We start from the raw sequence: 25,588 nt of genomic DNA, 5'->3' as shown, positions 1-25,588 counted from the left end.
GTCACTTATTGCAAAACTTTCACTGAAGCTCAGCTAAAATTAGAAACAATGTCAGGCAGAAAATAAATCTGACTAGTAGAATTTTGAAGAAATGAATAATACCATATAATAGAGACTGCTATGAAATCAAGTTGAAGTCAGTACTTGTTTATATGTCATAATGTTGTCATTTAATTACCATAATTATTACTTGTAATCAGTTTTCAATCAAAGATATTAAATATTATTTCTTGTAGTAATGCTTTCTTTTCCTACTGTGAGTGTTTACAACTCATTGAAAAGTCTCCATTGATAAGAAGCTAGGCTGTGTGGCCCAGTACATCTCTCTGATTTGGAATAAATGTGACTGAGAATGTTTATAAAGTGTTAAGCATTTGCAGAACACTTTTTGTATTTTTAAAAGTATGTTCCAAGAAAAGCCCCACAGTAACTTAGAAAAATACATGTTCCCTATTTTTTCTGTGCTGCTTATACTCACCTAAAATTATCTATTCAGCTTGGATCTGCTAGTTGTAGAGCTGGTATGTGCTCTCGGGTTTAATATCTGCTGTGTAAATCAGAGCATTGGAAGTACCATATTGTGCAATAGAAAGACTTTTAAAAGTTGTTTTTGGGGTGGTGTCAATGTGGGACTGAGAGAGATGGGATAGTATTAGGCATGCTATGCTTTGACCCCTTACCATTTCTTTCTCACATAGTTATCTCATAACTATTTAGCTTTTGGCACATCATTCCTCTTGCCTCAGTAATGGTTGCCACTAACACCTGGAAAGAGGCCCCAACACTAAGAGTGTAGTCAAGCTGTAGTTTGAGATGGAATTTTCCTCGTCGTGGCCAACTCTGTGTCTGGGGTGCATGGATTACGTTGCAATATAAGATTGCATCTGCTGTTAGTTCTTTCATGGGTAATACTAACGTTTGCAGGCTAAAATAAAAAAAAAGTACCATTCTATTTGCATATCATACCCTCTCTCTCTCACACAGACATATCCTTGTATCTTTTCATATTCGCAGGACACACTGTTTCCATCACAGTTCTGATTATGGGCCTAAGACTTTGGCAACATTTCAGTGCCACTTCTTGATCAGGAACAGAAGTGGTATTAATTTCAACTTCAATTAACAACGTTAAGCAACCTAAGCCATTTAGGGTCCCACTACAGATGACAGAAAAGGAAGGGATTGCTCTCCTAAAATCGATTGTCTTTTCCTAAAATTGAGTGCTAAGGAAAGGTCTTGAGTCTAGTGTGGTGATCTATCTTTTAAATAGCTAAAGTTTGATGAAATGAAGTTCATCCTAAGAGGTTTCCCAAAAATCTAATATTTTTTTTAATGTGCTTCTACACTGGTATTCCAAGTTGTTTCAAGGGAAGAAGGCAGAGAGCTGGAGGAGAGAGAACTGAAACGGAGAAAAAATTGCATTCTTAGAGAGTTTGAATTCATTGCCTCATCAAAAACTTTCTGGTTTAAGATACTTTGAAGTGTCTGTGTTTCTGTTATTCTCTGTCAATAGTTTTGATATAAATGGGAATGAAGATTTTTTACAATTAAGAAATAGATCTTTTGTTTTTCTTATACAATCCATAGATCCATATTCTAATGAAAAGGTGCCTTCAGTCTTATAATAAAATACCAAATCTCTCAAGGTATTAACAAAATAATATAGCAACATTAGCAGTTCTGGTCAATCTTACAGTTATCTGTACAGTCTACCTTTACAGAAACAGCTATTGTTTTAGCCAAATTAAATCTTTACTTTGGCCTACTCATTAACAGCTGTGCATCCACAAATTCTAGCTGTTTGTTCAGCTATCACTGAAAGGGTTAATTGCTGCAGCTATGCAGCATGCAGACTCCTAAACCTAAACCAGATGTAAACTAAAGCCAGGCTTTCAGTCAATCTGTGAGTCATATTTTACTGTCCTTAAAACTCCAAACAAGGAGCTGTCTATGGAAGCCCTTGAAGACTCAGCAGTTCTTAGTGTAAGTCTTTACAATTCCAAAAAAAATAAATAAAAGAAAATTAAGATCTCTCTCTGTACTTGTGGCTGAGTTCATCAGAGTTTGTCTTTTGATGAGGCCAATATTGTTTCTTTTAGGTAAAGTCTAAGCTATCTTTTAAAGTCACAGGTTGCAGTTGTAATGAATCCAGAAAGCACTGAGGAAGTTGTGAAAACAGCGGTTATGCTGTTATATACTTTTCAGGCAAGTAGGACACAGGCACATCTCCTGTGGGAGTCTGAGTACTCAGAACCTCTGAAAATTGAGAACATAATTTCAAAACTTCCTTAAAGACTTAAAAGCAGTCTATCAAATCTCAGTGCAACTTGTGCTCTCAAATACCTTAAACAGTCTTGAAAATCCACCTAAATTCTATAGGATTTCTATAGATAAGTATGTGGTTTCAGAAGTGGCTAACCAAAACAGCCTAATGGACCTGTTAATTACTCATCCAAGATAATTCACGGTTCTGCTTGCTTTCTTATTGGTTTTTTTGGTGGGTTGGGGTTTTTTTGTTGTTGACTTTGGTTTTGGGGTTGGTTTTTTGTTTTTTTTTTTTCTTTTTGTTTTTATGTTTTGAGGGTGTTGAAAGAAAAATCATGCTGCCCATTATTATCCTAACCAAAGACAATACAGTAAGCCTGAGGAGCAGCTGATCATCTGCTCACACATTGTGCTCAAAAAGACATATTTTAGGATTAGAAGAGATCTGTGCTTCCAAGGGCTAAAATTTAGTATCCAACAGAACTAGGTAGAAAACATGCATTAAAAAGATATTCTGAATCTTGAAAATATTTTTTTACTTTTTTAAAAAAGTAAAGCAACTATTTTTGGTAATGAGACTGGGTGCGTTTTAGATCACTTACCAGAATCGCTTACTGAAAGTGTTAGTACAATGCACAGAATATTTTGTGACTCTTCTTTTCCTTTTCTGTATAGATGTCTCTTGATCAATATTGGCTGTTCTGAAACTTTATATAGTCTTAGTATATTGACCTAAAATAAAAAAAAGCAGGATGAGCAGGATAACACAGTAGCTTGAAAAATGGCAATTAATTGTATTTTAACATAGAAATAGAGAATGAGATGAGATTCTTGAGATACTGGATACAGCTGGAATTGCAATTTTTTAAAATCTCTAAACCAATTTTGAACACAGATTTTCACATCAATTTCCACATCAGGAGCATTTGAGAGATCTGTGTATGTATGGGCAAAAAGCTACCAGTTTGAATTGCCCAAAATTTAGAAGGTCCTCCCACAAGAATCCATTTGTATTGCTTCTCTGGAAAATCACGTACAGTTCTCTACAGCGTATGATGTTAGAGAGGAGATGAAATTACATGACTATTGGTCTTCTCCATTGTTGAGATATTGCTTATATGTTAAAATTGATTTAGAGGGTTGGAGAAGAGGTGTGTCTGCCCATGCCAACTTCTGCTTAGGATCTGAGATCTTTGGAAGGTATAAGATCAGTGCATGAGGACTGGGTATGCAGGACTACAGGGAACTGAAAACTTCACCTTGCTGCAAAGCAATACGAAGAAGTTTTTATCTTTCTTTATTCTTGTTTGGGCATTTCCATGTTGTGAGATAAGCTTCTACCTAGTGCTTGGCTTTTGTGACCGCCTACATGGCTCTCATTTGTGGTGCCTTGAATACCTTTCAATTCTTTCCTTATAAGAAAATTTAAAATCTGCTTAAAGTAAACTGAGCTTAGAAATATGCTAGCTTTGTCTAAGTTTTTCAGTTGTGTACACATCTCCCAAGATGAGAGAATAACTGAACCTGTGAGAACAGGGATGATAACAGAGCAAGTTTTGAGTCTGTTATCAAAAAAGAGACAAGCTTTTTTTCAGACAAATCTTTTACAAACTCGTCACAGCAGATCCTCTTTGCCAACCTATTCATTTGATATCTGGGATGTTTCATGGAGAGAAATGTAAGCCTGAAGCTGAGGGAAAAAAATCAAATATAGAAGACTCTGTTGGTATTCTCATATACTTTTTTTTTTTGTATGTTTTACCTCCACATTGCTTAGAAGTTATTAAATACTCTTCTGACACAAACATTTATTCAGCGTCTTATTCCTTCACTTGGGCAGAAATACTGGTAACTGTCTAATGTTTCATGTTCCTTTCATATGATCAGCACTTTAATTTCTTCAGTTACAGTGAGGAATAACAACATCTCATCCAAATAGCAGGTTTTTATACTCTGGTGACAAATTACAGAACGTGATAAATGAGTGCTATATCCCACAGGTTGTGCAGGGAGACCATGATTCCGGTCTTGGTGCTCTGGAGAACTGGAAAACTTAGGAAGAGCTTACAGGCCTGTTAGTTCTTTAATGAAGAAAGCATCCGATGAACTAGTTTGTTTTAAGCATCATAATACTGATATTAGTATGGTAATAATGACAGAATTTGTCTTATTTTTAAATGTTGGATGCTATATATGATATCTCACTTTATCTATAAAGCAAGAAAAAGGGATTTTTTCCTGTGTTTTCTTTTGGATTTTAAATGACTTAGACATCATTTGCAATTCAGGAATAGGGTCAAAAATGGACCTGAACTGTTATTCTTCTGAACATCACTGATTTTAGTCTTTTAACAGGAGGAGGGGGAGAACGAACAAAAAAAACTCCACCAAAAACTGGAGAAACAAAGCTATTATTAACTGCACTCCCTTTCCCCCACCCCACATGCATGCACAAAGAAATCAACCATGGTAGAGCTTCCAGGATCTGAATGGTTAAAGAACAGATATTTCATTCTGACAATATTACATGTTTTTCTTTTCCATAGCAAGTTGAATATAAAGGATAGTATGTCCCTGCATTTCCTTATAGACTTTGAAAAGGAACTGCTTCAGGCTATTGGCATGGGTATAGGCTAAGATTTTTGGTGGGTATATACCTTCATAAGATCTATACTTCTTTCAAATCAGCTGAGAGATCAGGAGTTCATCATGAGCTGCAGACATTAATTCAAGAGAGTATAATGTTGTACTTCTGTGAAGAATATATAATCCATATTCTGGAAAAAGGTATGGAATTTTGGTGATATTAAATGTTATGGTAGATTCTACAGCATATTTCAGCTCTGCCACTTATTTCTGAAAAGGAGAAAAGAATAATAGAAATTCTATATGTCACCATCAGAATGTCTTCCTTTGCAGAATAGTACATAGCTTCTCTATTTTTTTGTCTATCATACACTGTAAGAAAATTCATGGTCATTTGGATCCCCTCCCCTATGTCAGATGTGTTGACTAGCATTTGTTTAAAAATTACAGGCTTGTCCATGTGACTATATTTGTGGGGTTTTTTAGATTTTTTTTTTTCTAATATTGCTTCATAAGCAGGGTTACCTGTTTAATTAAATATATTCATGTTAATTTTTTTCCCCTAAAAATCTGCTGGTATTTATTTCTATTTTGCTCTAAGCTTAAAAAAAAAAAAAAATAAATTGAAATTGTTATTGTCACCTTGGCTTTACTCCACTTGTGTTACCAAGTATTTTAGTCAGTCTGCTTTTCTGTATATGTGCATTTTAAAAATTGGTATCTCTAATTGTCTTTGGTATATTCACAACTATGAGGAAAAAATGATTAACCAGTGTCTATGAGATCTAAAGCTGCATTCTCCAAAGATTTGCCCCAGATATAGCAGACCAGATGAGTAGTACAGTAAAGGTGAATCAATTTATATAGCTAACAGAATACAAAGAGTGATGTGACTACCATCATATATATTTACCTTCTTGGTGCTCTAGCTTGAATGACTAGGTACAGATCTGTAGTGGGTTGGCTGACCAGCATTTGCCAAAATTAATGAACCTTTGGATCTTCATCTTTAGTTATGTTATCTTTAATTGCTCTACTGTGCTCTTTTGGATATGTCATTAGTATCTTACTGTAAACTAGAGACTGATATTATTTACCAGCTTATAAATTCGTGCTTGCTGAAGTAAGAACAAGATGACAACTGATTTTTTATTCCCCCCCCCCCCCAAGACCCTTTCAAATATTACAGAACCACATTTTTAGAGCATATAATGGTGATACATGTAAGGCTACTACCTGTTGTTGCCAGTCTTCAAAAGCAGGCTATAATTCTCATCTGTAGATATTTGGATTGATGCAATTCTAGACATCATTTATGTTTAAAGGAGACAATTATGATAGTACATTCTGCTGCTTTAAAATCTTTTTTTAAACGTCTAACCAGTCTTCTGTATTTAAAGACATAGTAGTAATCCTGTTTTGCTGAAAGAAACCCTGGAGAGTAAACAAGGAAAATACTTTTTTTTTTTTTTTTTTAATGTGTGCACTTTTACTGGAAATTTTGAGGCAGAAACAAGCAAGATTCATTTCTGTTGAATGATGGGAACTTATCATAGCCTAAAGAGATTTCCCCTATAATAGAAATCAGAGCTTAACAGTCTCCTGAACTAGTAGTGTCAAGTCTTTTGTTGCCCCAAACTAAATTAGCTTGGATAGTTGGTGGAAGCACGATAGTACCACTTCACCAATGAATAATCTGTGTCAGGCCTGCTTCAGGCTCCAGCTTCTCTGTCCTGGTCTCTAGAGCAAGAAGAACCAAGCTACCCTTCTCCAAGGTCTCTCATAGAGTTCAAGCCATGATAACTATACTCTTATAATCTTTCACTTTAATCATTTTGCACTATTACTTTTGAACAATGTAAGGCACTTCACTATGTCTGTGGTTTTATCAGGTATCAAGCCCTCATCTGGATTTACTCACTAAATTAAGATCCTTCCTACTATTTGGTGCAGGTTTTGCATCTGAACTTTGTTTTGATTCAGGCACTGTCACCTGGTGCCAGGTATATCAACACGGCCTGGGATCTGAGTTTGTAATTTGTTCCCATACATTTCAGCCCCTTAAATTTATCTTTCTCCTTCAAAAGAATTGAATACTTTTGTTAATTTTTGCTACTACTCATTTAAACTAATACACAGGCCATAAGTTGTCTGTATATTTTAGTCAAAAACATTTGACTGGGAACATAACTGTTCCTGAATATATTATCATAGTGTTTGTACTTGAAGTAGTGTCTTTGAGGCACATATTCTAGCAGTTTCACTGGCTATGCATTAATTTAAGTGTGTCTTTTATTACAGTATGCAGATCCATACTATGATGTGTCATCCTAAACTAATCTGTTACTTCAATTTCAGTATGTGAGACAGAAGCAGCAAAAGTTTATCAGCTATCACTAGAAGAGCACCTCCAGCCTTTCAAAGACAGCATGGAGCAATTCATTAGTCAAGGTAAATAATGAAACGTCACTTAACCTTTTCATGACATTTCAAAGGAAAGTTATGGGAACAATGTTTATACATTGTGGGAAAGGGACTGTTTATTTTGGCATCATAGAAAGATGTGGATTAGTTTAATCAGATGCCACACAGTTCTAAAAGATTTGCAAAATGATTCTGTTGTACTGTAGGTGACTCACCCTCTTTTGCATGACAGCAAAGACAAATACTAGTGGCTTGAGTGCGTGATCTTCTGATAAGTTCAACATTCCAGTAGAAAACAATTTTACAACCTTTGTTCCTGGAAAAATTATTGAAGCTGGTTCTGTTTCATTAACTTCTTTCCAAAGAGATAATTCTTTTGTATGCGCCAAATACATGGAGTAAGCATATCAAAAGTAGTTAAAGGTTTTCCAGATATAAGGCAAATCCATATGAAAAAACTTGGATGTGATTAGTGGAAAATTCTGCAGGAGAAAATATGTTAGAAATGTCAATGACGAACTGTCATCCTGAGTGCTAGAAGGAAAACACTTTAAAATTGAATAGACTATGCTTTCAATGCTTTACTAGACCCTTCTTTTGCAAGAATATAGGTGATATGGATAACTAACTTTTCACTGGTGGTATATCGGAGCGTCTCTTGAAATACTACTCTGAAAGAGTATACTCTGTATTGACCAATTCACTTTTTGATACAAGTTAGAATTCAATGCATCAGGGTGACAATGGCCTGATGACTACACCAATGTAATTTGAACTTTCTTGACCACTTTGCTGCTCCTTCTGCTTCGATATTGCATTTTATAATAGAAGACAGTCCTGTTGTCTCCTGAACAGGTAAGTTATGTGAAAAGTCAGTTTCTAGTGCTGATTCAATGGAGTTGCCAGTAATTTGTTATCCTAGAGCTGTGTTAATGAGCTATCATATATAGAAATCATTATTAACTGAACGTGCGTTATGTTTGAGAGGCCAGTCAGATATGCATTTATCTCTTCTTGGTTAGAATATCCAAGGTGACCATCTATCTGAACATTATAAGAAGTGGAGTACATATGTTCTAGTATATACTGATCCATGCTATAGGACTCTCAATTACAGTGAATAAATTGAGCAAAACCACCATTTTGAACCATCAAATGTGAACTGATGTTTTCTAAAACAAATGTCTATTAGCCAAACCTGGCAAACAGGATGTTGTCTCCAGCAATAGTAGGTATGAACTGCTTTAAAACTGGATTCTGATTACGTACATGACATATAAATGTTACATTAGTGACATGATTAAACATGTAGCAAGTGTTTTACATTAGTTTTTTATTATTATTTATATATATAGATAGGGGACAATCAAATCACAAGTTGGTCTCAAAGAGATCACTAATGTTATACTGTAAATCATGCCATATGTTTGCATATTAAACTTAATAACAGAGTAGGAAATCAAACATGAGGATTATATTTCATCAGACGTATATCTGTTAAATTTCTTTCACTTCTTTTAGAAACCATACTTTTAGAAGTAGCTGACTCTAGCTTACTTTATGATTTCTGACAATGACTTCCAGAGCATAATTATATATAAGCTATATAGTAATCTGTTCTGTTTTTGCAAGGATATGTGATTTCCTTTCTTGATTATGTGTCTGTATTGTAGTAAAGTGAGGAAAAAAGAGAGAAAAGAAAAAAAAAGGAAAAATAAATGCATCTTGTCCATTAAGAACTTCGCTGTGTTCCCACGTTAACAGTGGATATTGTCAGGTGGTTGACAAAAGGAGAAACCCATAATGTCAGTAAAAATACCATTGTCGCATTTTAATGAAAATAATTGGAAATGTGTATTGTGAACACAGTGGACTGTGACTAAACAATTTCTACATTTATTTAAAACTGTAAGGCACATTTTGCAGAATTCTGTCCCAATGTAAGAAATACAAACGTTAACATATAGGAAAAAAGAATCCCTGGTTAAGTTCCAAAAATAAAGTAATTTTAAATACCTTTCATTATGAAATCCTTTGTTTTTATTTCATGGGATTGAATTCAGACTTGAAAGAGGCCATGTTTAAAGCAGGATTTCTCTTTCCTGTTCAGTGTTTGACAGGCTTTTGATCTAGATATTTTTTCTAAGGGCTTTTGTTGTTTATGTAGACATAATCGATGAGTCTTTTCAGCTAGACTGCACACATGATCATTTAGAAAAACAGAGGGACAATTCTTGGCACCTTTTGGGGATTTGTGTTTATATAACATATGCTCTGGGCAAAGAAAAATCAAGCTTTAAGTTTTTATCTTTTCAAGTTCCAGTTTCTCTAAAGTCAGAAAAAGTTTTAACTTATAATTCAGATGAAAAGCATTTTTCATAGAGTTGAATAATTTGGCGTGTTTATATGATGCCTTTTCAGAGTAGATAACTTGTGTGCATAATGGGACCCAAAAGTTCAAAGTAGTGTTATTTACAGGATATTCACTTATACTTGTTGCTAGCAGCTAAAATGAAAAATGGTTTTCCCATAGGCAAGAAAACTTGGACATCAAATTAAATATCCTTGGCAAGGGGTTAGAAAGGCACTGCTTTATAAGAATAGTTACTGTCTGGCACAGTTATATAACTTTGAATTAGGTTACTGTAACTAATCTAGCTGATTGTTACTATTGATGTATTAATAAAAAATCTTTTAACAACATTAACACTTTTATTAGATTCACCAAAGACAAAAAAAGGTTGTATATTACTAGCTTACTTGTAAAGATTATTTCATTTGAAAGATAAAGAAGGGGAAGAGGCAAGAATATGTTCAGAGTCGTAACGTTTTAGATGAAAATGCTAGTGGTATATATGATTGAGGCTGTTCAGAGTTTGCCTTGCCAGCCTAGTCAGTAGGCTAAATAATCAGCATATTCATTAAAATATGCAAATTAGTGAAAAGATGCCAGTCCTTTTTCTGATGGACTTCAGGGTCATTCATAAAACGATCATTCTACTTAACAGAAGGTCAAACTACCTGTCCTGTCCTCTCTACACTGGCTTAGTGGATATTTGCAAGCATGCTTTATCCTATGCATTTGATTCCTGAGGGTCTATGTGCCTCAAAACCTCCAAGGCAATCGTCTCTGTTCTCCCATGTTTTCTGTCCTCTTTTTGGGTCCACATGTTGCAAATCATCAATCACAAAGTATATAATGTGGTTCTTTTGTTTTCACAAATGTTAATAATTTTTTCCTGAAATTCTCCATAGCCACAGGGTTTAAAAAGGGAAAAGGAAAAAAGAAAAAAAAAAAAGGGAGCTACTTTGAAAAAGGAGATTGGAGAAAAAGAGTCAGAAAATACAAGACTTTCAAAAATTATAGTTTTGTTTGTTACATATTTCTAACCATTTCTTTAAGGGTTTCCAGTATTTGAGTAATATAAAATATAAGCATGGCATTTAGTAGAACAACAGTCTTTTTCCAATGAAAAGTTATTCAGACCAAACTGTAGGAATTCAAAAAGTACTATTTGCATCTCCCCGATATAGGGTATATATTCACTGAAGTTTTCTGTCCTTGAGTTACTCCCTACAAGTTATCACAATTTGAATAAGAGAGATTGCAAAGTAAAACACTATTTGGGAACCTTGTCTTCTTTGTTCCATATGTACTTGTGGATAGATAGGGACATAAAAACATCTGAGATCACATCCACCAGTTTAGAAAGCTTCAGAAATCACTGGGGACTTCAGAATCACTTCAGAATCACATGGGACGGTGGGGAAATACTGAGGGCGCTAATCATTATGCAATTTTGTAAAGGAATTTTATTAGCAGTTACTAATCCTTTAACCTTGTCCCCGCTTGATAGGATAGCCAGCTCATGTTGAAAGAATGTGTGTGCATGAACCACAAATGAGTCTCAGTCCCCAGGTTTTAACTGTGGTTAACTTTGCAGTGAAAAGCAGTCTTTGGGTGTTTGCTGTTGGGACTCCAGCTAGGCCGTGCATTCTTGTCAGCCTGATAAGGCAGGAAACTTATGATAGGAGGCAGCAACCATCACTCCCTCGGAAAAGTAAGTCTGGTTTGGGAACTGGGAAGATGCAATATGTTGGAATCACAGCTTTTCCACTGAGATTCTATAAATTGTGCAAATGTCACAGACTTCAAATCTGAGCAAGTCATCCGATATCATATTCAGAAGTCAAACCAATATAATTAGTTTTAGACTTCAGAAAAAGCATTACGTGTAGGAAATTTAAGCATTAGAATGCATTGTTTGCAGAAGAAGTAAAAACATAATTTTCTGATGTTTAGCTAGTTCATCTAAAAACATTGGGAATAATTCCAGTATGACTGTAAGTTTGGGAGTACAAGGTAACCATTCAACCTTTGGTTCCTTCTAGTCTTATTTTGCAAAATTCTGCAGTTCTGCTCTTGTTAGCGAATGCCAGCCGCAGGTTTAATTCTGCTGGACCCAAGAATACAGACTCTTCTCCAGACCAAAATTCTAGCCACATCTTCGTGATCTTACAAAATAAAGATGCTAAAATTGTCCTCTTGGGTGAACTGTCTGTAACCATCTCCCTCTTTTGCCAGGAAGAGCATTCAGGAATCCAGTTTCCAAACCGTTTGTGATTTATACATTCATTTATTAAGTGTGTTGTATTTATCGCTGTAGCTGCAACCAGATAGTTGGCCGTGACTCGTTCTTTTAGGTCAAGCACCAAAAGGCTATGCATCATCAAATGATGGATTGTGAATGAGACTAAAGCATCAGACTGAATCTTGGATGGCTGTGTTCAGTTCCTGGCTCCAGAAGTACTGTAGATGATTGCGAAATAAATGCTGCTAGGGTAATCTTAATTCTGGCATTTTCTAACCCAGAATGATGGATTTTGCAGATTCCGTTTTCTTTAAATGTTGCTTTTATGATTTGATTAATATAAGGAAGAACATAGCACTACTTCATAATTTTTCTAAAAATAATTTGAGGAAAATATGAGTAAAACACCGTTAGGAATATATATGAATAAACGTTTTTGTTTTTCTTTTTCAAAAAAACCCACAGAACATTAAGGGGTTGGTTATTGGTAGATTTATGTGGAGACATTAACTTTAAATATTATTATTATCAAAATATGCTAATTATTAATATTTTTAAAATCAATTTTTTTTGTTTTACAAAAAAATGTTGGGATATGAAGAGCGAGCAACATAAGTCACTAGAACAAAAGATGCAGGAATTCACACTTAAACAATTTAATTCCATGAATGTTTACATTTTCTGTTAGTATTCTTTTTGTTGGATTATTGAAAGAGCTTTTAAAACTTGTTCTCTGAGTGCTGAAAGTATTTTTTTAATCTCACACTGACATCTTAATGCTAATAAATAGTTTAACGTCAGTATTGTATAAACTTGTCCCTACCTCAGATGTCAGCACCTCCATTGGTCTGCACTATTACATAATAATCCTAATTCAGATTGTGTAGTATTCGCAGCACTAAACAGGCTTCACTGAATTAGCCTCACTTTGCCTCAAAGTCCATGAAAGGTCAAACCTTTAGACTGGGGCTGGCAGCTGTTTGTGCCTTTGGCACAGGACCTCATTTAATCGTTTTTGTAGGCATCAATGCAATGATTGCAGACAGCACAGATGTGGTAGAGTAAAAAAGGTATTTTGGCATCACTTGGGAACAGATCAATGCAGGAGTGTCACAATAGCATGATACAAGTCATCCACTCCAAAATATTCTGAATAAATGCAGCAGATTACTGAAATTACCAAAAACCTTGTGGATAGTTGTGGGGGGGGAAATAATTCACATTTTAAATCTCTTCTCCAGTAAAATCCAAAATGTGTTCAAATAACATTGATTTTACCACATAGTTCTTGGGATGGAAAAGGAAAAATAAGAGGAAGACATTAAAGCTTAAGTAAGAGTACTTAGCTCCTTCATTAGCCCTAATCACAGTGGCATGACGTGTTCTTCAGCACCGCAGAGTACAGGCTCACAGCTGAACAGCCTTCCTTTTAAATCAGGCCTGAAATCTCTTGCAGTGTCTTTACTGTACCTAATAACATGTATTTAGTCTTAGGTATGCTAGCTAACTACATGTCTGTTTAGTGCCTAGTCCTGACCTGACTGAGACCTTTGAGCAGTATAGGATGCTAGAATCAGTAGCAAGGAACGTGGCATGAGGAGCTCAAAGCTGCACATGAAATACAATGTATTTTACTTCTGTGAATGTGACATATGACAACATTATAGTGAGTAGTCGCTGAATGCACGTAACTAAGTATGATGGAGTGATTTTCTTTTCCTTTTTTTTTTTCTTTTTTTTTCTTTTTTTTGAAGTGTTGGATCTGGGTCCCACTTCTCCCTCCACTCAGCTGACAGCAGATGTTATCTTTCAAAGGGTGGCAAATAACCTATCTTCTTAGCAGACTGCTGCCTGAGATGGATTAAAAGAGGACACAAATAGCAAAATGTGGAGAGAGTTCACATCTTGAAACACAGCATGTATGAGGGGTAGATAGGACTTGTGCTGAGGTTTTGTTGTTGTTATTATTAATTAATATAGTTATTATTAATTAATATAGTTATTAATTTGAAAAGTCAGTCTCCCTTTGTAGAGTCTGTTGTTAAATTTAAATTTTCTTAACTTTCAACAAAGACTAACTTTCAGCGCTCACATATTCACTGAGAGTTTAAGCTGTGGTTCCATAGATCTTGGTCATAATCTATGGGGCTAGCACATAATTTGAGTTGGTCCTGTTGTATGAGAGTGTAAAGTCATTGTAAAGTGCAATTGGTTGGAATCAATACAAGTGTTTATGTGTTTAACTTATCATAGGTGTTGAAAAAACTAGAACAACATAATTAGGAAGATGTCCAGCATCTTAGATGTTCTATCCCCAGTTATCTTCAAGAAACTGGAGTCTGAATGAAGTATTTAAGTGTTCTTTTTCATGTATGTACGAAAATCTTAGAAAATGGGGGAGAGGAAGTGAGTATTCATGCTCGCAACCTTCTATGAATTTGTCATAGGAAATACAGGAGGATGTAAGACTATTGCTAGGATTCTCAGAATAAATCCTGCTTTCTTCTCTTGCAAAGCTTTCTTAGCATGAATGTACCTGATAATAAACCATCCAAATGTATTTGGATCTTTGTTCAGTGTAAATAGAAATTCTCAAAACTATACCAACGTAGCTCTAATGACTCATTGAAAAGGCATTGTATCTGTCAAAAAAACCCCAAAACTGGCTCCACTTGAAAGTTACTGGAAAGCACATTCATAGCTAATTATAAATAAATACTAGTTAACACTTTAAATAAAAAGAGAGGAAAAAAGCAAAAAGATTTAGGACATAGACAAGCAGATGAAAGGATTCTTGTTGCCTTCCATCTGAGATTACTCAGATGCATTCCTGTATTCAATTACCTGAGAAGATGTGGTATTCCCTTAAGAGAGATCAGGAGATCAGAAGAGATGGCAGTTTCGTGCATCTTCTTACTCATAGCCCTTTGAAACTGGTTCAGCAGAAATAGCTTAAATTGCAACAGGGTTTGGGGCCAGACAGTGACTACAGATGGTAATCACTGGGTCAAGATCATACCACAAAGCAACAACAAAATGTTCTGGTGGAACAAAAGCTCTGAGAGGGTGTTTGAATGCTGTTTGAGTAGACCTACAAGGTCTGCTTAGAATAATTTTTGGATCAGAACCAAAGGGTCAACTTGTTTTGTGACTATGCTTATCTAGTACATTTGCACATAAAGGACACTGATAATTCTTATTAACTGTTAGCTTTGAGTCTATTTTTCTCATGAAATTCCTGGTATTATTGCATATTCAATTTTAAGCTTGAGTTCTAATGCTTTTTTTTTTTTTTTGCAGAGCCACTAAGCACGAGCCCCTGTCATCACTTTAAAAATTAATGATTATCTAACTTTTCTTTACAATCTTCCCCAAAACCCACTTCCTTTTTGATAGTTTCCATCTAAAATGGCCACTTAGTTCTTCCCAGTGCCACTCACGTCCCCAACCACATTAGTCTAATTAAATAAAACATGCAAAGAGAACAAACAACAACAAAATCCAAAAATTGAGGCAAAACACATTCAGAAGTCTAATGGGAGGAAGAAAGAGGTTTTTCTCAAGAGCTTTCTACTGATTCTGGTGTCTTTGCTATTCTCCTTTGGTATTTCAAGGTATTTCAAAACACAGTGTTAAATAGTATGCTGATTGCCAAATAAAATAGCTGTAAGTATTATTTTGGTGTTTTCTGGGGCCATTTAAAAGTACATGTACTACCAAGGAGAATGGAGAAATTCTCTTAGGAGCTCTGGCAGAGGTCTTGTAAACCTGAACCTTAGATCCTAATAATACCAGTGTAACTACATGTCCTTGCTTGTGGTAGTTGTTCATCCAGTATTTTCTCTCTCTGTCTTCACTTTCCTTCTGTCCTAGTCACATGCATGAGATACCTACAGAAGGTATCCTCATGGCCTTTGTCAGGCACCTCAGCTCCTCAGATCTTAGTGGAGCTGGATCAGCAGTGACAGATGAACCGCCTGATGTTCCATACACTTTTTAAGAAAGTCTGTCCCTCAATTTTGTTTTTAGTTTTGTTTTGTTGGGATTTTTTTTGAGTTTGTGGCTGTACCAGAGGATGTATTTGGCATATTTTCAAAGTCTCAGCTACTATTCATTCAGCACCACTGTGGAAAAAAATATGTCCTCTTTAAGGATCCTGGTAAATCTACAGCAAGAGTTTGTAAAAGTGTTAGAAATGGTTTTCTTTTTTTCAGTAAAAAGGATTTCTAAAAATTTCACTGCTTTTCAATAATATGTATATAGCACAGGGGCAGAATAGTCCCAGTTTAAAACAGTCGTTGTAAGTCTTTGACCTTCCAGTTAGTCTTAGGTCAAATATTTCTTAGGTCAAATATTTCTTAAGATTTTTAAATCTTCTGGAAGAGACGATAAAGAGTGAAATGTTGCACTTTCAAACAAGAAATTGCAACAACTGTTAACAGAAACAACACACGTTATATGCAATATCTGTACATACAGAAAATAGATATATTCATGTTTTTTCAACTTTTTTAAAAATCAGATTTAATGCAGAAGGTATAATGGTTAAATTTGGAGGAGATGAATATGGAAAGTTTATTGGACTGAAAATGAGAAGATACTTGGCAATGCTCTTAGTTCATAGAGTGGCTTGATTCCTGCAGAGATTCTAGCATAATAGGTCCGAAATGTCACTTGCCACTGAGGTCAGAGAGGACAATTTGTGGTCAAAAACTGGCTTTTATGTCCTTACCTTTGAACCTCTCTTCATTTAATTTAATCTTCTAGGCTTCTTAAAGAAAAAAAACAAAAAAACTATTTGCAGAAAAGTGAATTATACTGTTCTGTGAAAGACCATTATTTTCTAGAATGCCTGTGTATACTTTTCACATTCAATTTTGTGAGATGCTTCAGATTTTCATAAATGCATAGGTCACTTTAGTATGGCTATTCATATATGTGCCTTTGCAGAAGTTTATATGTAATCTTTGCAGGACTCTAATCTAAAAGAATTAGAAGAGCAAACACATGGAACAATGGCATGTATCATTCTGGAATGTGGGTATATACTGATAACGACAGAGCTTTTGTGAATTATGTTAATTAGACTTCGTTTGTGAGGCCTTGTTGGAAAGCTCATTTTGAATTGCATGAAATCAAGTTTTATGCCCCAATTATAAAACATCATGCAGTAAATTTAAGCAAACACAACAAGTGATAAGATAGAACTTAGAACATCTGAGTGAGTAAATTTTGAAGAAATACGTATACCCTGTAGTTAAAAGAATTGATTGAAGAGTCTTGGATATAGTAGAGTCCTCATGCTTGGTAAGGAATGATGTAGGGAGGAAGGAATGTACTTGAATTTTGACCGAATATCTAAAGTATTTAGGAAGTGTAGACCTTGCTCTAAAGGGAGACCATCTTTAAATAATCTGAAGGTATCTTAATGGAAAAAGCAGGCAAACAGTGGAACATCATCCAACAAGAAGGCATTAAAGAAGCTTTGAAAAGAAAACATGAAAAGATAACTAATTCAGTATATGTTGTAAATAGTAGATAAGGCAGCTTTGCTCCATGAGAGGTCACTTTCACTCTAAAATGTTCTTTTTTTGATATGGCAATGTTTTTCAATATGACCTGAGGTTATTTTTCAACTATATCCTTTAAAGTAGATTTTACAGAATATATATGCCTTCAGGATTATGAAAGCTGCATATAAAGCTCTACAATATATTGAGTGTATGCAGGCAGAGATATAAAAAGTTTTACCTCTGCTTACTGATGCATTACATGAAATATAGGGGCTAGTTTTTCCTGGTATGATATAGTCTTTAATAGATTTGGAACAGTGTGTTTGGACCTGGTTTAGTAAGTTAGTGTCAAGGATCAAGAAAACTACTCTTAGCAGGGGGTTGGAGAAAAGAGCATGAGTCAATAAAATATGGAATATTTTCATTTGGGAAAGATAACTGACCCAAGAGCAGGAACTCCTACATCTGTCAGAAAACCTGCAAGCAGTCGCTGCTATGGTCAGCTGATGGATTCCGATTATATATGAAAGCAGATTTGGCTACTGGATGACTACAAGACTTCTTTTAATGTTTTTCAAAGAAAATCAATAAGACTTTCTGAAGTAATCTTGCTTCTTGAGGATAGAGATAGAGAGAAATTTTAGTGGCAGAACGGAGCACTCAGATGTGCTCAGCTGCCATGGCATCCCTGGAAATGACCAATTTTCCTGTATCAGCCATTACCATGTTAGGATCACTGTGGAGTGGGTAGGGATTTTCTCCTTTTTACTTCACCTGCTGGAGGAGTTCTCTTTTGTAAAAGGAAATACACTTTTCACCCAAGACTCTTCTCCTGAGGTGGACACCTTGCAGCTGGTGCTTGGCACTTATTAGATATTGGCTGCCAAGAAGGAAGAATGCCAAACTGGTGCCTTTCAGGCACTCTTTTTACAGTTGTGATGAACTGCTTTGGAGGAAGAAGTGACAGTAAAGATGCATTTCATTGAATGAAATGGTAAAGTCTGATGCACTCTGAGACACTTCAGCTGAATCTGTCATAACTCTGAATTTTTTTTCCTCCCCTACTCAAACAGAAAAATGAGTTGAAAGCAGATTACCAATGGGGTGATTCATACCGAGCAAAATACCAATAATCACTAATATCAGATGATCATATTAGTGGCCAGTTCCAGAAGTTACAGGAATCTCTAGCTGCTTCAACATCTAATAGTTATTCCGTTGTATCCAGGTGATAGTAAGACTTTTGTAGTTTTGATAACAGGAAGCTTTCTTCCCTTGCTGGTTAAATCTCAGTGCAGGTCTTTGACTAGCCGTTGTCCACAGCTTTCAGATGTTTACTGTATACTAGTGCAAAAGCAGTCATCTGAATATTTTCTTTGGACAGGGACAGATCGCTGAGTGTGCATACCGTATTTTCTTCTCTTTCACTGGTGCCACCTGTTGTCTTGTGGAAGCAGAATTGTTTTCATACTATTCTTTAAATTTTTATGTCTAGAAAAATGAGAAAGCAAATGGATTGCAAGTCAGATTTACACTTGAATAATATCCTTTTGATAACATGCAAAAGGTTTAGAAGTGTCATCACATATTTGGAACAGACTACAAGGGAATTCTCTTTTAGAGAAAATTCTTTCCTTGCAAGATTCTGTTTAATGCCAAGAGGTGATCAGATGCAGGGTGAAATCTCTCTTTGTGGGTATAGTAGCTGCCTTATGCATATGTACTTACTACTTTTTTTAAAAATGCTATTACGTGCACCTGCATCATTCAGGGATTCTCAAGATTCTTTTCATTGTGTAATATCCATTCTCTTTGAAATGATTAAAAATACAGATACCTGAAGGTTTTTTTTTTTTTTTCCTTCCTCTCTGGACCATAGTAACTTTCCTTTCTAATTGAAACAAAAGTTGCTCCAGAATGGGGACATTCTAACATGCTTTGATAAGCCTACTATAATATGTTGTGCTTGCACTCTTTCAAAAAGTAAATTGTGGAGTATTTGCTCCATTGTTGGTGGGTAAATAATTGTTTGTAAGCATGTGCATAATAGTTGAAATAAGGAAGAAAAAACCCCAAACTAGACAGCTCAGATGATGTAATATCCCATCAATCCTGGAAATTATAAAAAGAGTTATATCCTGCGAATATGATGTATGTACTAAAAGACTGTCCTAGGCTGGAACATGCTAGTCTCCATTTCCAAGCATTGCTTAACTGAGAGGAGTCCAAATTACATTTTTCAGTGATAGAATTATTTATTTTAAAAGTTGTATCCGCAGATACTTAGTGAAAATGTTAATGCAGAATTAGATATTGGATCTCCCTTCATCCAGGGAGTTTGTGTGCAGTTTGTTCTCTCTTGCACCATCTGGTTTTACAAGTCATACCTTGACTTTCAGGATTGAAGTATGAAGAGAAAAGAAATATTAATGAAATTCTGTCAAAGCTGCCAGGTTTCACCTGGTTTCATATCCAAAGCAAGGCAAGGCTTTCAAGAAAAACTCTTAAGGCAGCCCAGATTCACTCAACACTGGGCCCAAGTTCACTCAAAAGGGTTGTGAGCCCTCACAAACCTTTTGAAGAATCTGGGCCGAGTTTCAAGTTGGTATTGAAACCTGTAATCAGGCAGGCTTCACGTGCTCTTGAATTTACTTGAGAACATTTACCCAGCTCTCCCTCAAGTTTTCTGTGGTTTGCTGGGATTTTTTTCACTTTCAGCAAAACAATGATGGAGCCCAAGTCTTCAAGTAATGATTACTAAATACCATGTTTGCTGCTGCAAACATCCAGGCACTGCTCACCCTACTCAGCAGATTACATTACTACTAATAAAAAGCATTTGCAGCATCAGACATAGCTCTGATCCTTGTTCTGACTGGGGGAAAAATAGGGAAACTCCATTTGTGTATCTTTGCTACTGATTTCACATGTCTATTTTAGTGTTAGTGTATGTTTGTAGAGTGCTGTTGATTGAAACATTGTAACAGAAAAGTAGTGGTTATCTTTGTTCCCAAATTCCATTGCCTTTCTCATTTTTGCCAAATTTAAAATCAGAATTTCCTTTTTCAAAGGCGGTGTGTCTACAATGTAGACAAATAATTTTAACGAATTATTGTTGTAGAGCTATGTAGGGAAAGTGGAATGAAAAATACCTTAAAGGTTTATTCTTCTTTTTTAGATTTCTATATGAATTTTGTACCATTGACATTTGTTTCCAGGACAGTTCAGAGCCTCTTCATGTCCCAAAATCCACTGGCTCTTTGGAATCCTAAAATTCTCCTTGCAAATTAGCAGGCCAGTAGTCCACCAGACTGAAACAGGGAATCAAGTTCCAAACTAAAAACTTTTGGCTGAAGTGTGCAGATCTTAAATGGGATTTAACTTGTGCTGCCTGAATGACTATATGAGTATAAATATCACCTAAGCACACATGCACAGAGCAGTTTGTACTATCGCTTTGCACATTGGTGATGCCTAAGTTAATATGCATATTCTTGTAGATCTTGTGTATCAGAATACCCACCTAAGTTAAGTGAAATGGGTACAAAATAAAATATGGGAGAACACATGGAAAATAGACCATTTGTTCACCAATGTGTGGCAATGACAGTTTCATATTTTTAATTTCCTTCACATGATCACCAAATGATAATTTCCTTCATATAAAAACAGTCATGTTTTCAATATGGGCCCACTATGGCTCTAGTACTTCACTGGAAGTACAGGGAGATGTGTGTACAAGGAGATGGTGAGTGCAGGGAGAGGGAAGAGAACTTACATTTGTAACTACCAAACAACTTTTAGAAAAACTATAAGGCTGAATCCTTCCTGCTCTTCACTCAGTTTTTCCTCCTCTTGGTAGACCAGTTCCCATATTTGTTAAGTTTTCAGAATCATTCTTTAAGATCTGTTTTTAAGTCACTTTCATGACTTGGTTGTTTATATTACTGCAAGATTTTTTTTTTTTTTTTTTTTTTTTAGTTTTCAAAACTTGCTTTGAGTTTTTTTTGTGATTTTTGGATTTTTTTTTTTTTAATAGGGATATAAAAATTAAGGTAGTTTTGTTTGTGTGGTTTGGGGGGGTGCGGGGTTGTTTTTTTTCTTTCAGAATTGATGTACATGAGTATATCCTCAGGTGGTTTCTATACATTTTATACATGACATATTTACAATGAACGTTATCCTGAAACAACATCTTTATCTTTCACCTTGTAGCTAATTCTTTGATTGTATTTTTACAGCTAAAATAGACCAAGAAAATGAAGAGAAGTCACTGACAGAAGCACATAAAAGGTAAGAAAGAACAATGCAGTAAAACCTTTCTTTGAAAAATATGTTTTGGAGGAAGTTTCTGTATTGGTAGCCAGCATTATCGTATTTTTGAATAGTGAAAGAAACACACTCGGAAAACTAAGTGATATTTATTCATTGTTAATTTTAATTTGACAATTAGGAAAAAAATTGAAGGAATATACACACGCAGCCTACCTTTAGAGAAATATTGCACATGACTCCTGTCTTTCAGAAAATGCATGTACCTTATGTAAAAATAAATTCAGAATATGCCGTTTGGACTGAGAGAAAACTGTTCATACTACACCAGAATCGTGGTGATTTGACAGACACGTAGCATTCCCCCAGACAACTATTATTCATTAGGTACCACTTCCCGTGCTTATAAAATGTCTGCTTTAAAATAAAGAATGGGAATCTGTTTTTTAATATACTAACGATATGTATAATTAAATGTGACTTCCTTTGTAGAATTGTTAATAGATATTCAAATAGTTTTTTATGGCAAAAAGCAAAGTACTTCATTAAATTTCATTACAGATGTGTGCAGTTGAGAGAGTTTTCAAAATTGGGAACTTCACTGCATTGCACAACTTGTGGTTTCTTCTGATTTTTTGGCAGTGTTCTCCAGAAGTTCTCCAGAAGCAGTGTTTAAATGGGACAGATTTTTATCTGTCCCAGCAAAAGACCAAAATATGGCATACACTATTTATAGTCCAAATTTAGTGAAACTGACGTTCTGCGTTTGTTTTTCTTTCACTAAAAATAGCATCTTCTTTTTGTACTAGATACAACTGCCACTGAACGTATGCTAATTGATATATTCATTATGTTTTCCCAGAGCTGGGAAGTCTTTCAATAGGATTCCAGGAAAATATACCACTATAAAAGGTTCTAGTTTTTACTATGGTTTGTTAGCCATTCTATGGCCCCAATGCCCAAATTTGCTACCTGCTATAATGCCACAGTGCAGTTGACATCTTTCCTTGTACAGCACCACATTTTCTCTCTATTCTCTTGGGCCGTGTACTAAAGATAGTACCTGAAAAGGAAGCCAAGGGGAGAGTGGATGTTCCTCTGCCACAAGAAGCTCCCTCATTACTTGTAAGGAGATGGTAGGTCCTTGAGTGTTACATTGGTGATGCGGGATCATGATGGAAAAAATGGAGCAAAGGGAGTATTGCTTTGGCTTAGTATCATACCTCTTGCTCAAGTATATGAAAGGCATTCCTGACATTTCTTAGGTTTGTTTAACTGCTGAGTTACATAATTCTTATCCTTAAAAATCTCCTTCACAATGAAACTTTGAGAGAAGAAACTGCTGTTAGGAGAAGAGATTTTTGTGATCTCTGCTCTTTTAAGGAAACTGATTCTTCTGTGGAAAATGGCTTAGACTACATGTCCAAAGTTGACAGATATCTAAGGACAAGAGGAATCTGCAATCTGTTCAGAAATCTTGTGACTTGTCACTGTCTCCTGGTATCTAATTCACTCTCCATTCTTATTTTTTTCCCTGACTGCTCCCTGGATTCTCATTCAGCTTGGTCTGCTCCTTCTGACTTGTCCTAATTCTTTCTTCTCTGCCTATGTTGAGTGTAGCAGCTCCTTTTACACAGTAGTTTGTCAAAGAAGAAAATTCAGCTTCATTGTTCCTCTTTACTGTGAATATCTAGCAAGAATAACATCACATGCAAAATCTTTTGTGGAACACGGGGAATTATGCTAGGACAACATCAGGGCAAAGTTATTTTTTACTGTTATCTAGGCTACATTTCTCTTTCTTCCTTCCACCTTCCCACTGAAATTCTTAATCAGATTAGTGGTATTTGTTAAAATATTGAAGACAGCTTCATGGTATAGTTTTAGTATTATGTGTATTTATTTCACTAAGATCTTTAGTTGGACTTAGAAATAAAATGCTTGGGATCTTTTTTGGCAGGGGGTCAGTGAAAAAGAAGATGAGCGCTTAAAAAGCTAAATAAAAGATTAGTTACATTTGGCTAATCATAGGTAGAACAGCAATGCACAGGAAGATGAGACAAGCAGATAGCGCAAGGAAAAGTGATGGATTAGATGGAGCAAAATTAATGTGATTAATGTGCTTGGATTTTCTTTTTTGAAGTGGATAACTTAGGCCCGTGTATAAGTTCAGGTCTACCCCATGATAGCATTTCTTTAGGTTTCAGTAAAAACTACAGATTTTCTTTTTTTTTTTCTTGTTTTTTTGTTAGTTTGGGCACAAAATATTAAAGCTGATATCTCCATAAAAATAAAAAAGTCTAAAAGAAAAGCTTTTGCAGCAATAACAACAAAAATGTTTCTAAAATGAATAATGATTTGGGGAAAATGCAGCAATGTGTATTTTAGAAAAGCTCAATTGTGCAATAGATGAGCTGGAATGGAAAGTTAATCTTCCACACAAAATAAAGACAAAGAAAATGGAATGTCTCCTTTAGGGACTCCATACAGTGTATAGCTGTTCATTTGTCACAAGTGAGAAAATGTTTAATCGGTTTTGAAATGATGTATTCTCTCTTTATTTATCGTGTTTAGTGACTTTAAGAGTGTCAGTATGTAAAGTGTTTATCCAAGGAATGGATTTCTGGCACATGGATAAAATGAAAAGTGAAATGTTTAGCTCGCAATAGGCGTATGTTCCAAGATCTCTCTGAGTAAGTATCCTGAGATGAGAAGAAAGCACACAGGTCTGTGTTTATCTAGCTTACGCAGGCAGACAAGGAAGGCTCCAGCCTGGTATTAACACTGAAGTGACATGGAATGTCTTCACCAAACCCCAAACAATTACATCATTCCCTTAACAATATTGATAAAGTGTAATAAAAAAGAACCTGGCACTTTCCAATTAGATCCTCATTGCTAAATATTTGAGAAACTGTGAAATACTTCACAAGTTAAAGTAAAAACCACTGTTTGGGGGGAAGGGAAAGAAGTAAAACAGGAGAGGGAGAGGAGGAGGGAAAGAGATGCTTCTATATTTTAGGAGTCCACAATTTGGTGCCCTCTTTTTTTTTTTTCTTTTTTTTTTTTTTAGATTATGTCCTCTATCCCAAGCTATATGCTCAATTCACACAGCTGTATAAAACATTTAAACAACTTTATGATTAAAATTTAGCATCTTTGAAAACTGGGAGATAGAGCACACTTTCCACCAAGCAACAAATGCATTCTCTGTTTTCTGCATTTTCATTTACTTAGCTTTAAATATCTCTAATCTTTCAAGATGTGATTTTCTTTAAGCAGGGAGAAAAAATTAGAAGCGCTATTGTTTCCAGATATGCTTAATACAATTTTAGAACGATATAGAGTTTGATCACAGTATCCACAGCAAGTAGGAACCAAGATTGCATCAAAGTTATTGTCGAAAGTAATATGATAGCTGATGTCTTGTTTACCGTGCTAGGATAAAAAGCAATAGCAACAGCAGCAATATAATCTTGCTGGTTTATAATCAGAAATTAGCTAGTTACTCCTCTTCTTGCACTTCATTCCTGAAGAAGCAACAGCTAAACAACCTGACTAGAATTACCAGAAACAGCATTCAGTGAAGCTGAAGGTCCTATCTCTCTGCCTCTACCTCTATTCAGCTGAATAGCTATGAAGGAATAGCATGTAGCTTTATTACTTTCTCATAATACCTTACCCAGTATTGAGTTCTGATCTCCTTGGAAGGCTTCCAGATTAGGGTCTTTTTTTAGAAGAAACTAAATCCAGACTGTAACACTGATCTCTCTTCCACTGAAATAGTTAAGATGATCTTTTTCTTTTTCTTCCCCTTTACCTGCAATGATTCGTCTCTTCTTGGAATAACACCTTGGGAATCATTCACAAATTGAACTGGAGATGTTTGTTTTAGACCTGAGACACAGTCAGATGATCTTCAATTCTTCCTGCTCT

General features: G+C 35.4%; 1 protein-coding gene across 1 annotated transcript in view; it reads left to right on the top strand.

Moving 5' to 3' along the window:
- Positions 1-25,588, top strand: part of FMN2 (formin 2) — a 162,700-nt gene that overhangs the window by 106,569 nt on the left and 30,543 nt on the right. Inside the window, exons 15-16 of the mRNA XM_050893860.1 lie at positions 7,210-7,302; positions 21,622-21,673. Coding sequence (XP_050749817.1) covers positions 7,210-7,302; positions 21,622-21,673 — 145 coding nt within the window. The remainder of the gene's footprint in view (positions 1-7,209; positions 7,303-21,621; positions 21,674-25,588) is intronic.

Source organism: Gymnogyps californianus, chromosome 3 (genome assembly GCF_018139145.2).
Source record: "Gymnogyps californianus isolate 813 chromosome 3, ASM1813914v2, whole genome shotgun sequence".
Lineage (NCBI taxonomy): Eukaryota > Metazoa > Chordata > Aves > Accipitriformes > Cathartidae > Gymnogyps > Gymnogyps californianus.
Note: the sequence above shows the minus strand (reverse complement) of the source record. Positions and strands in the feature narration are given on the sequence as shown.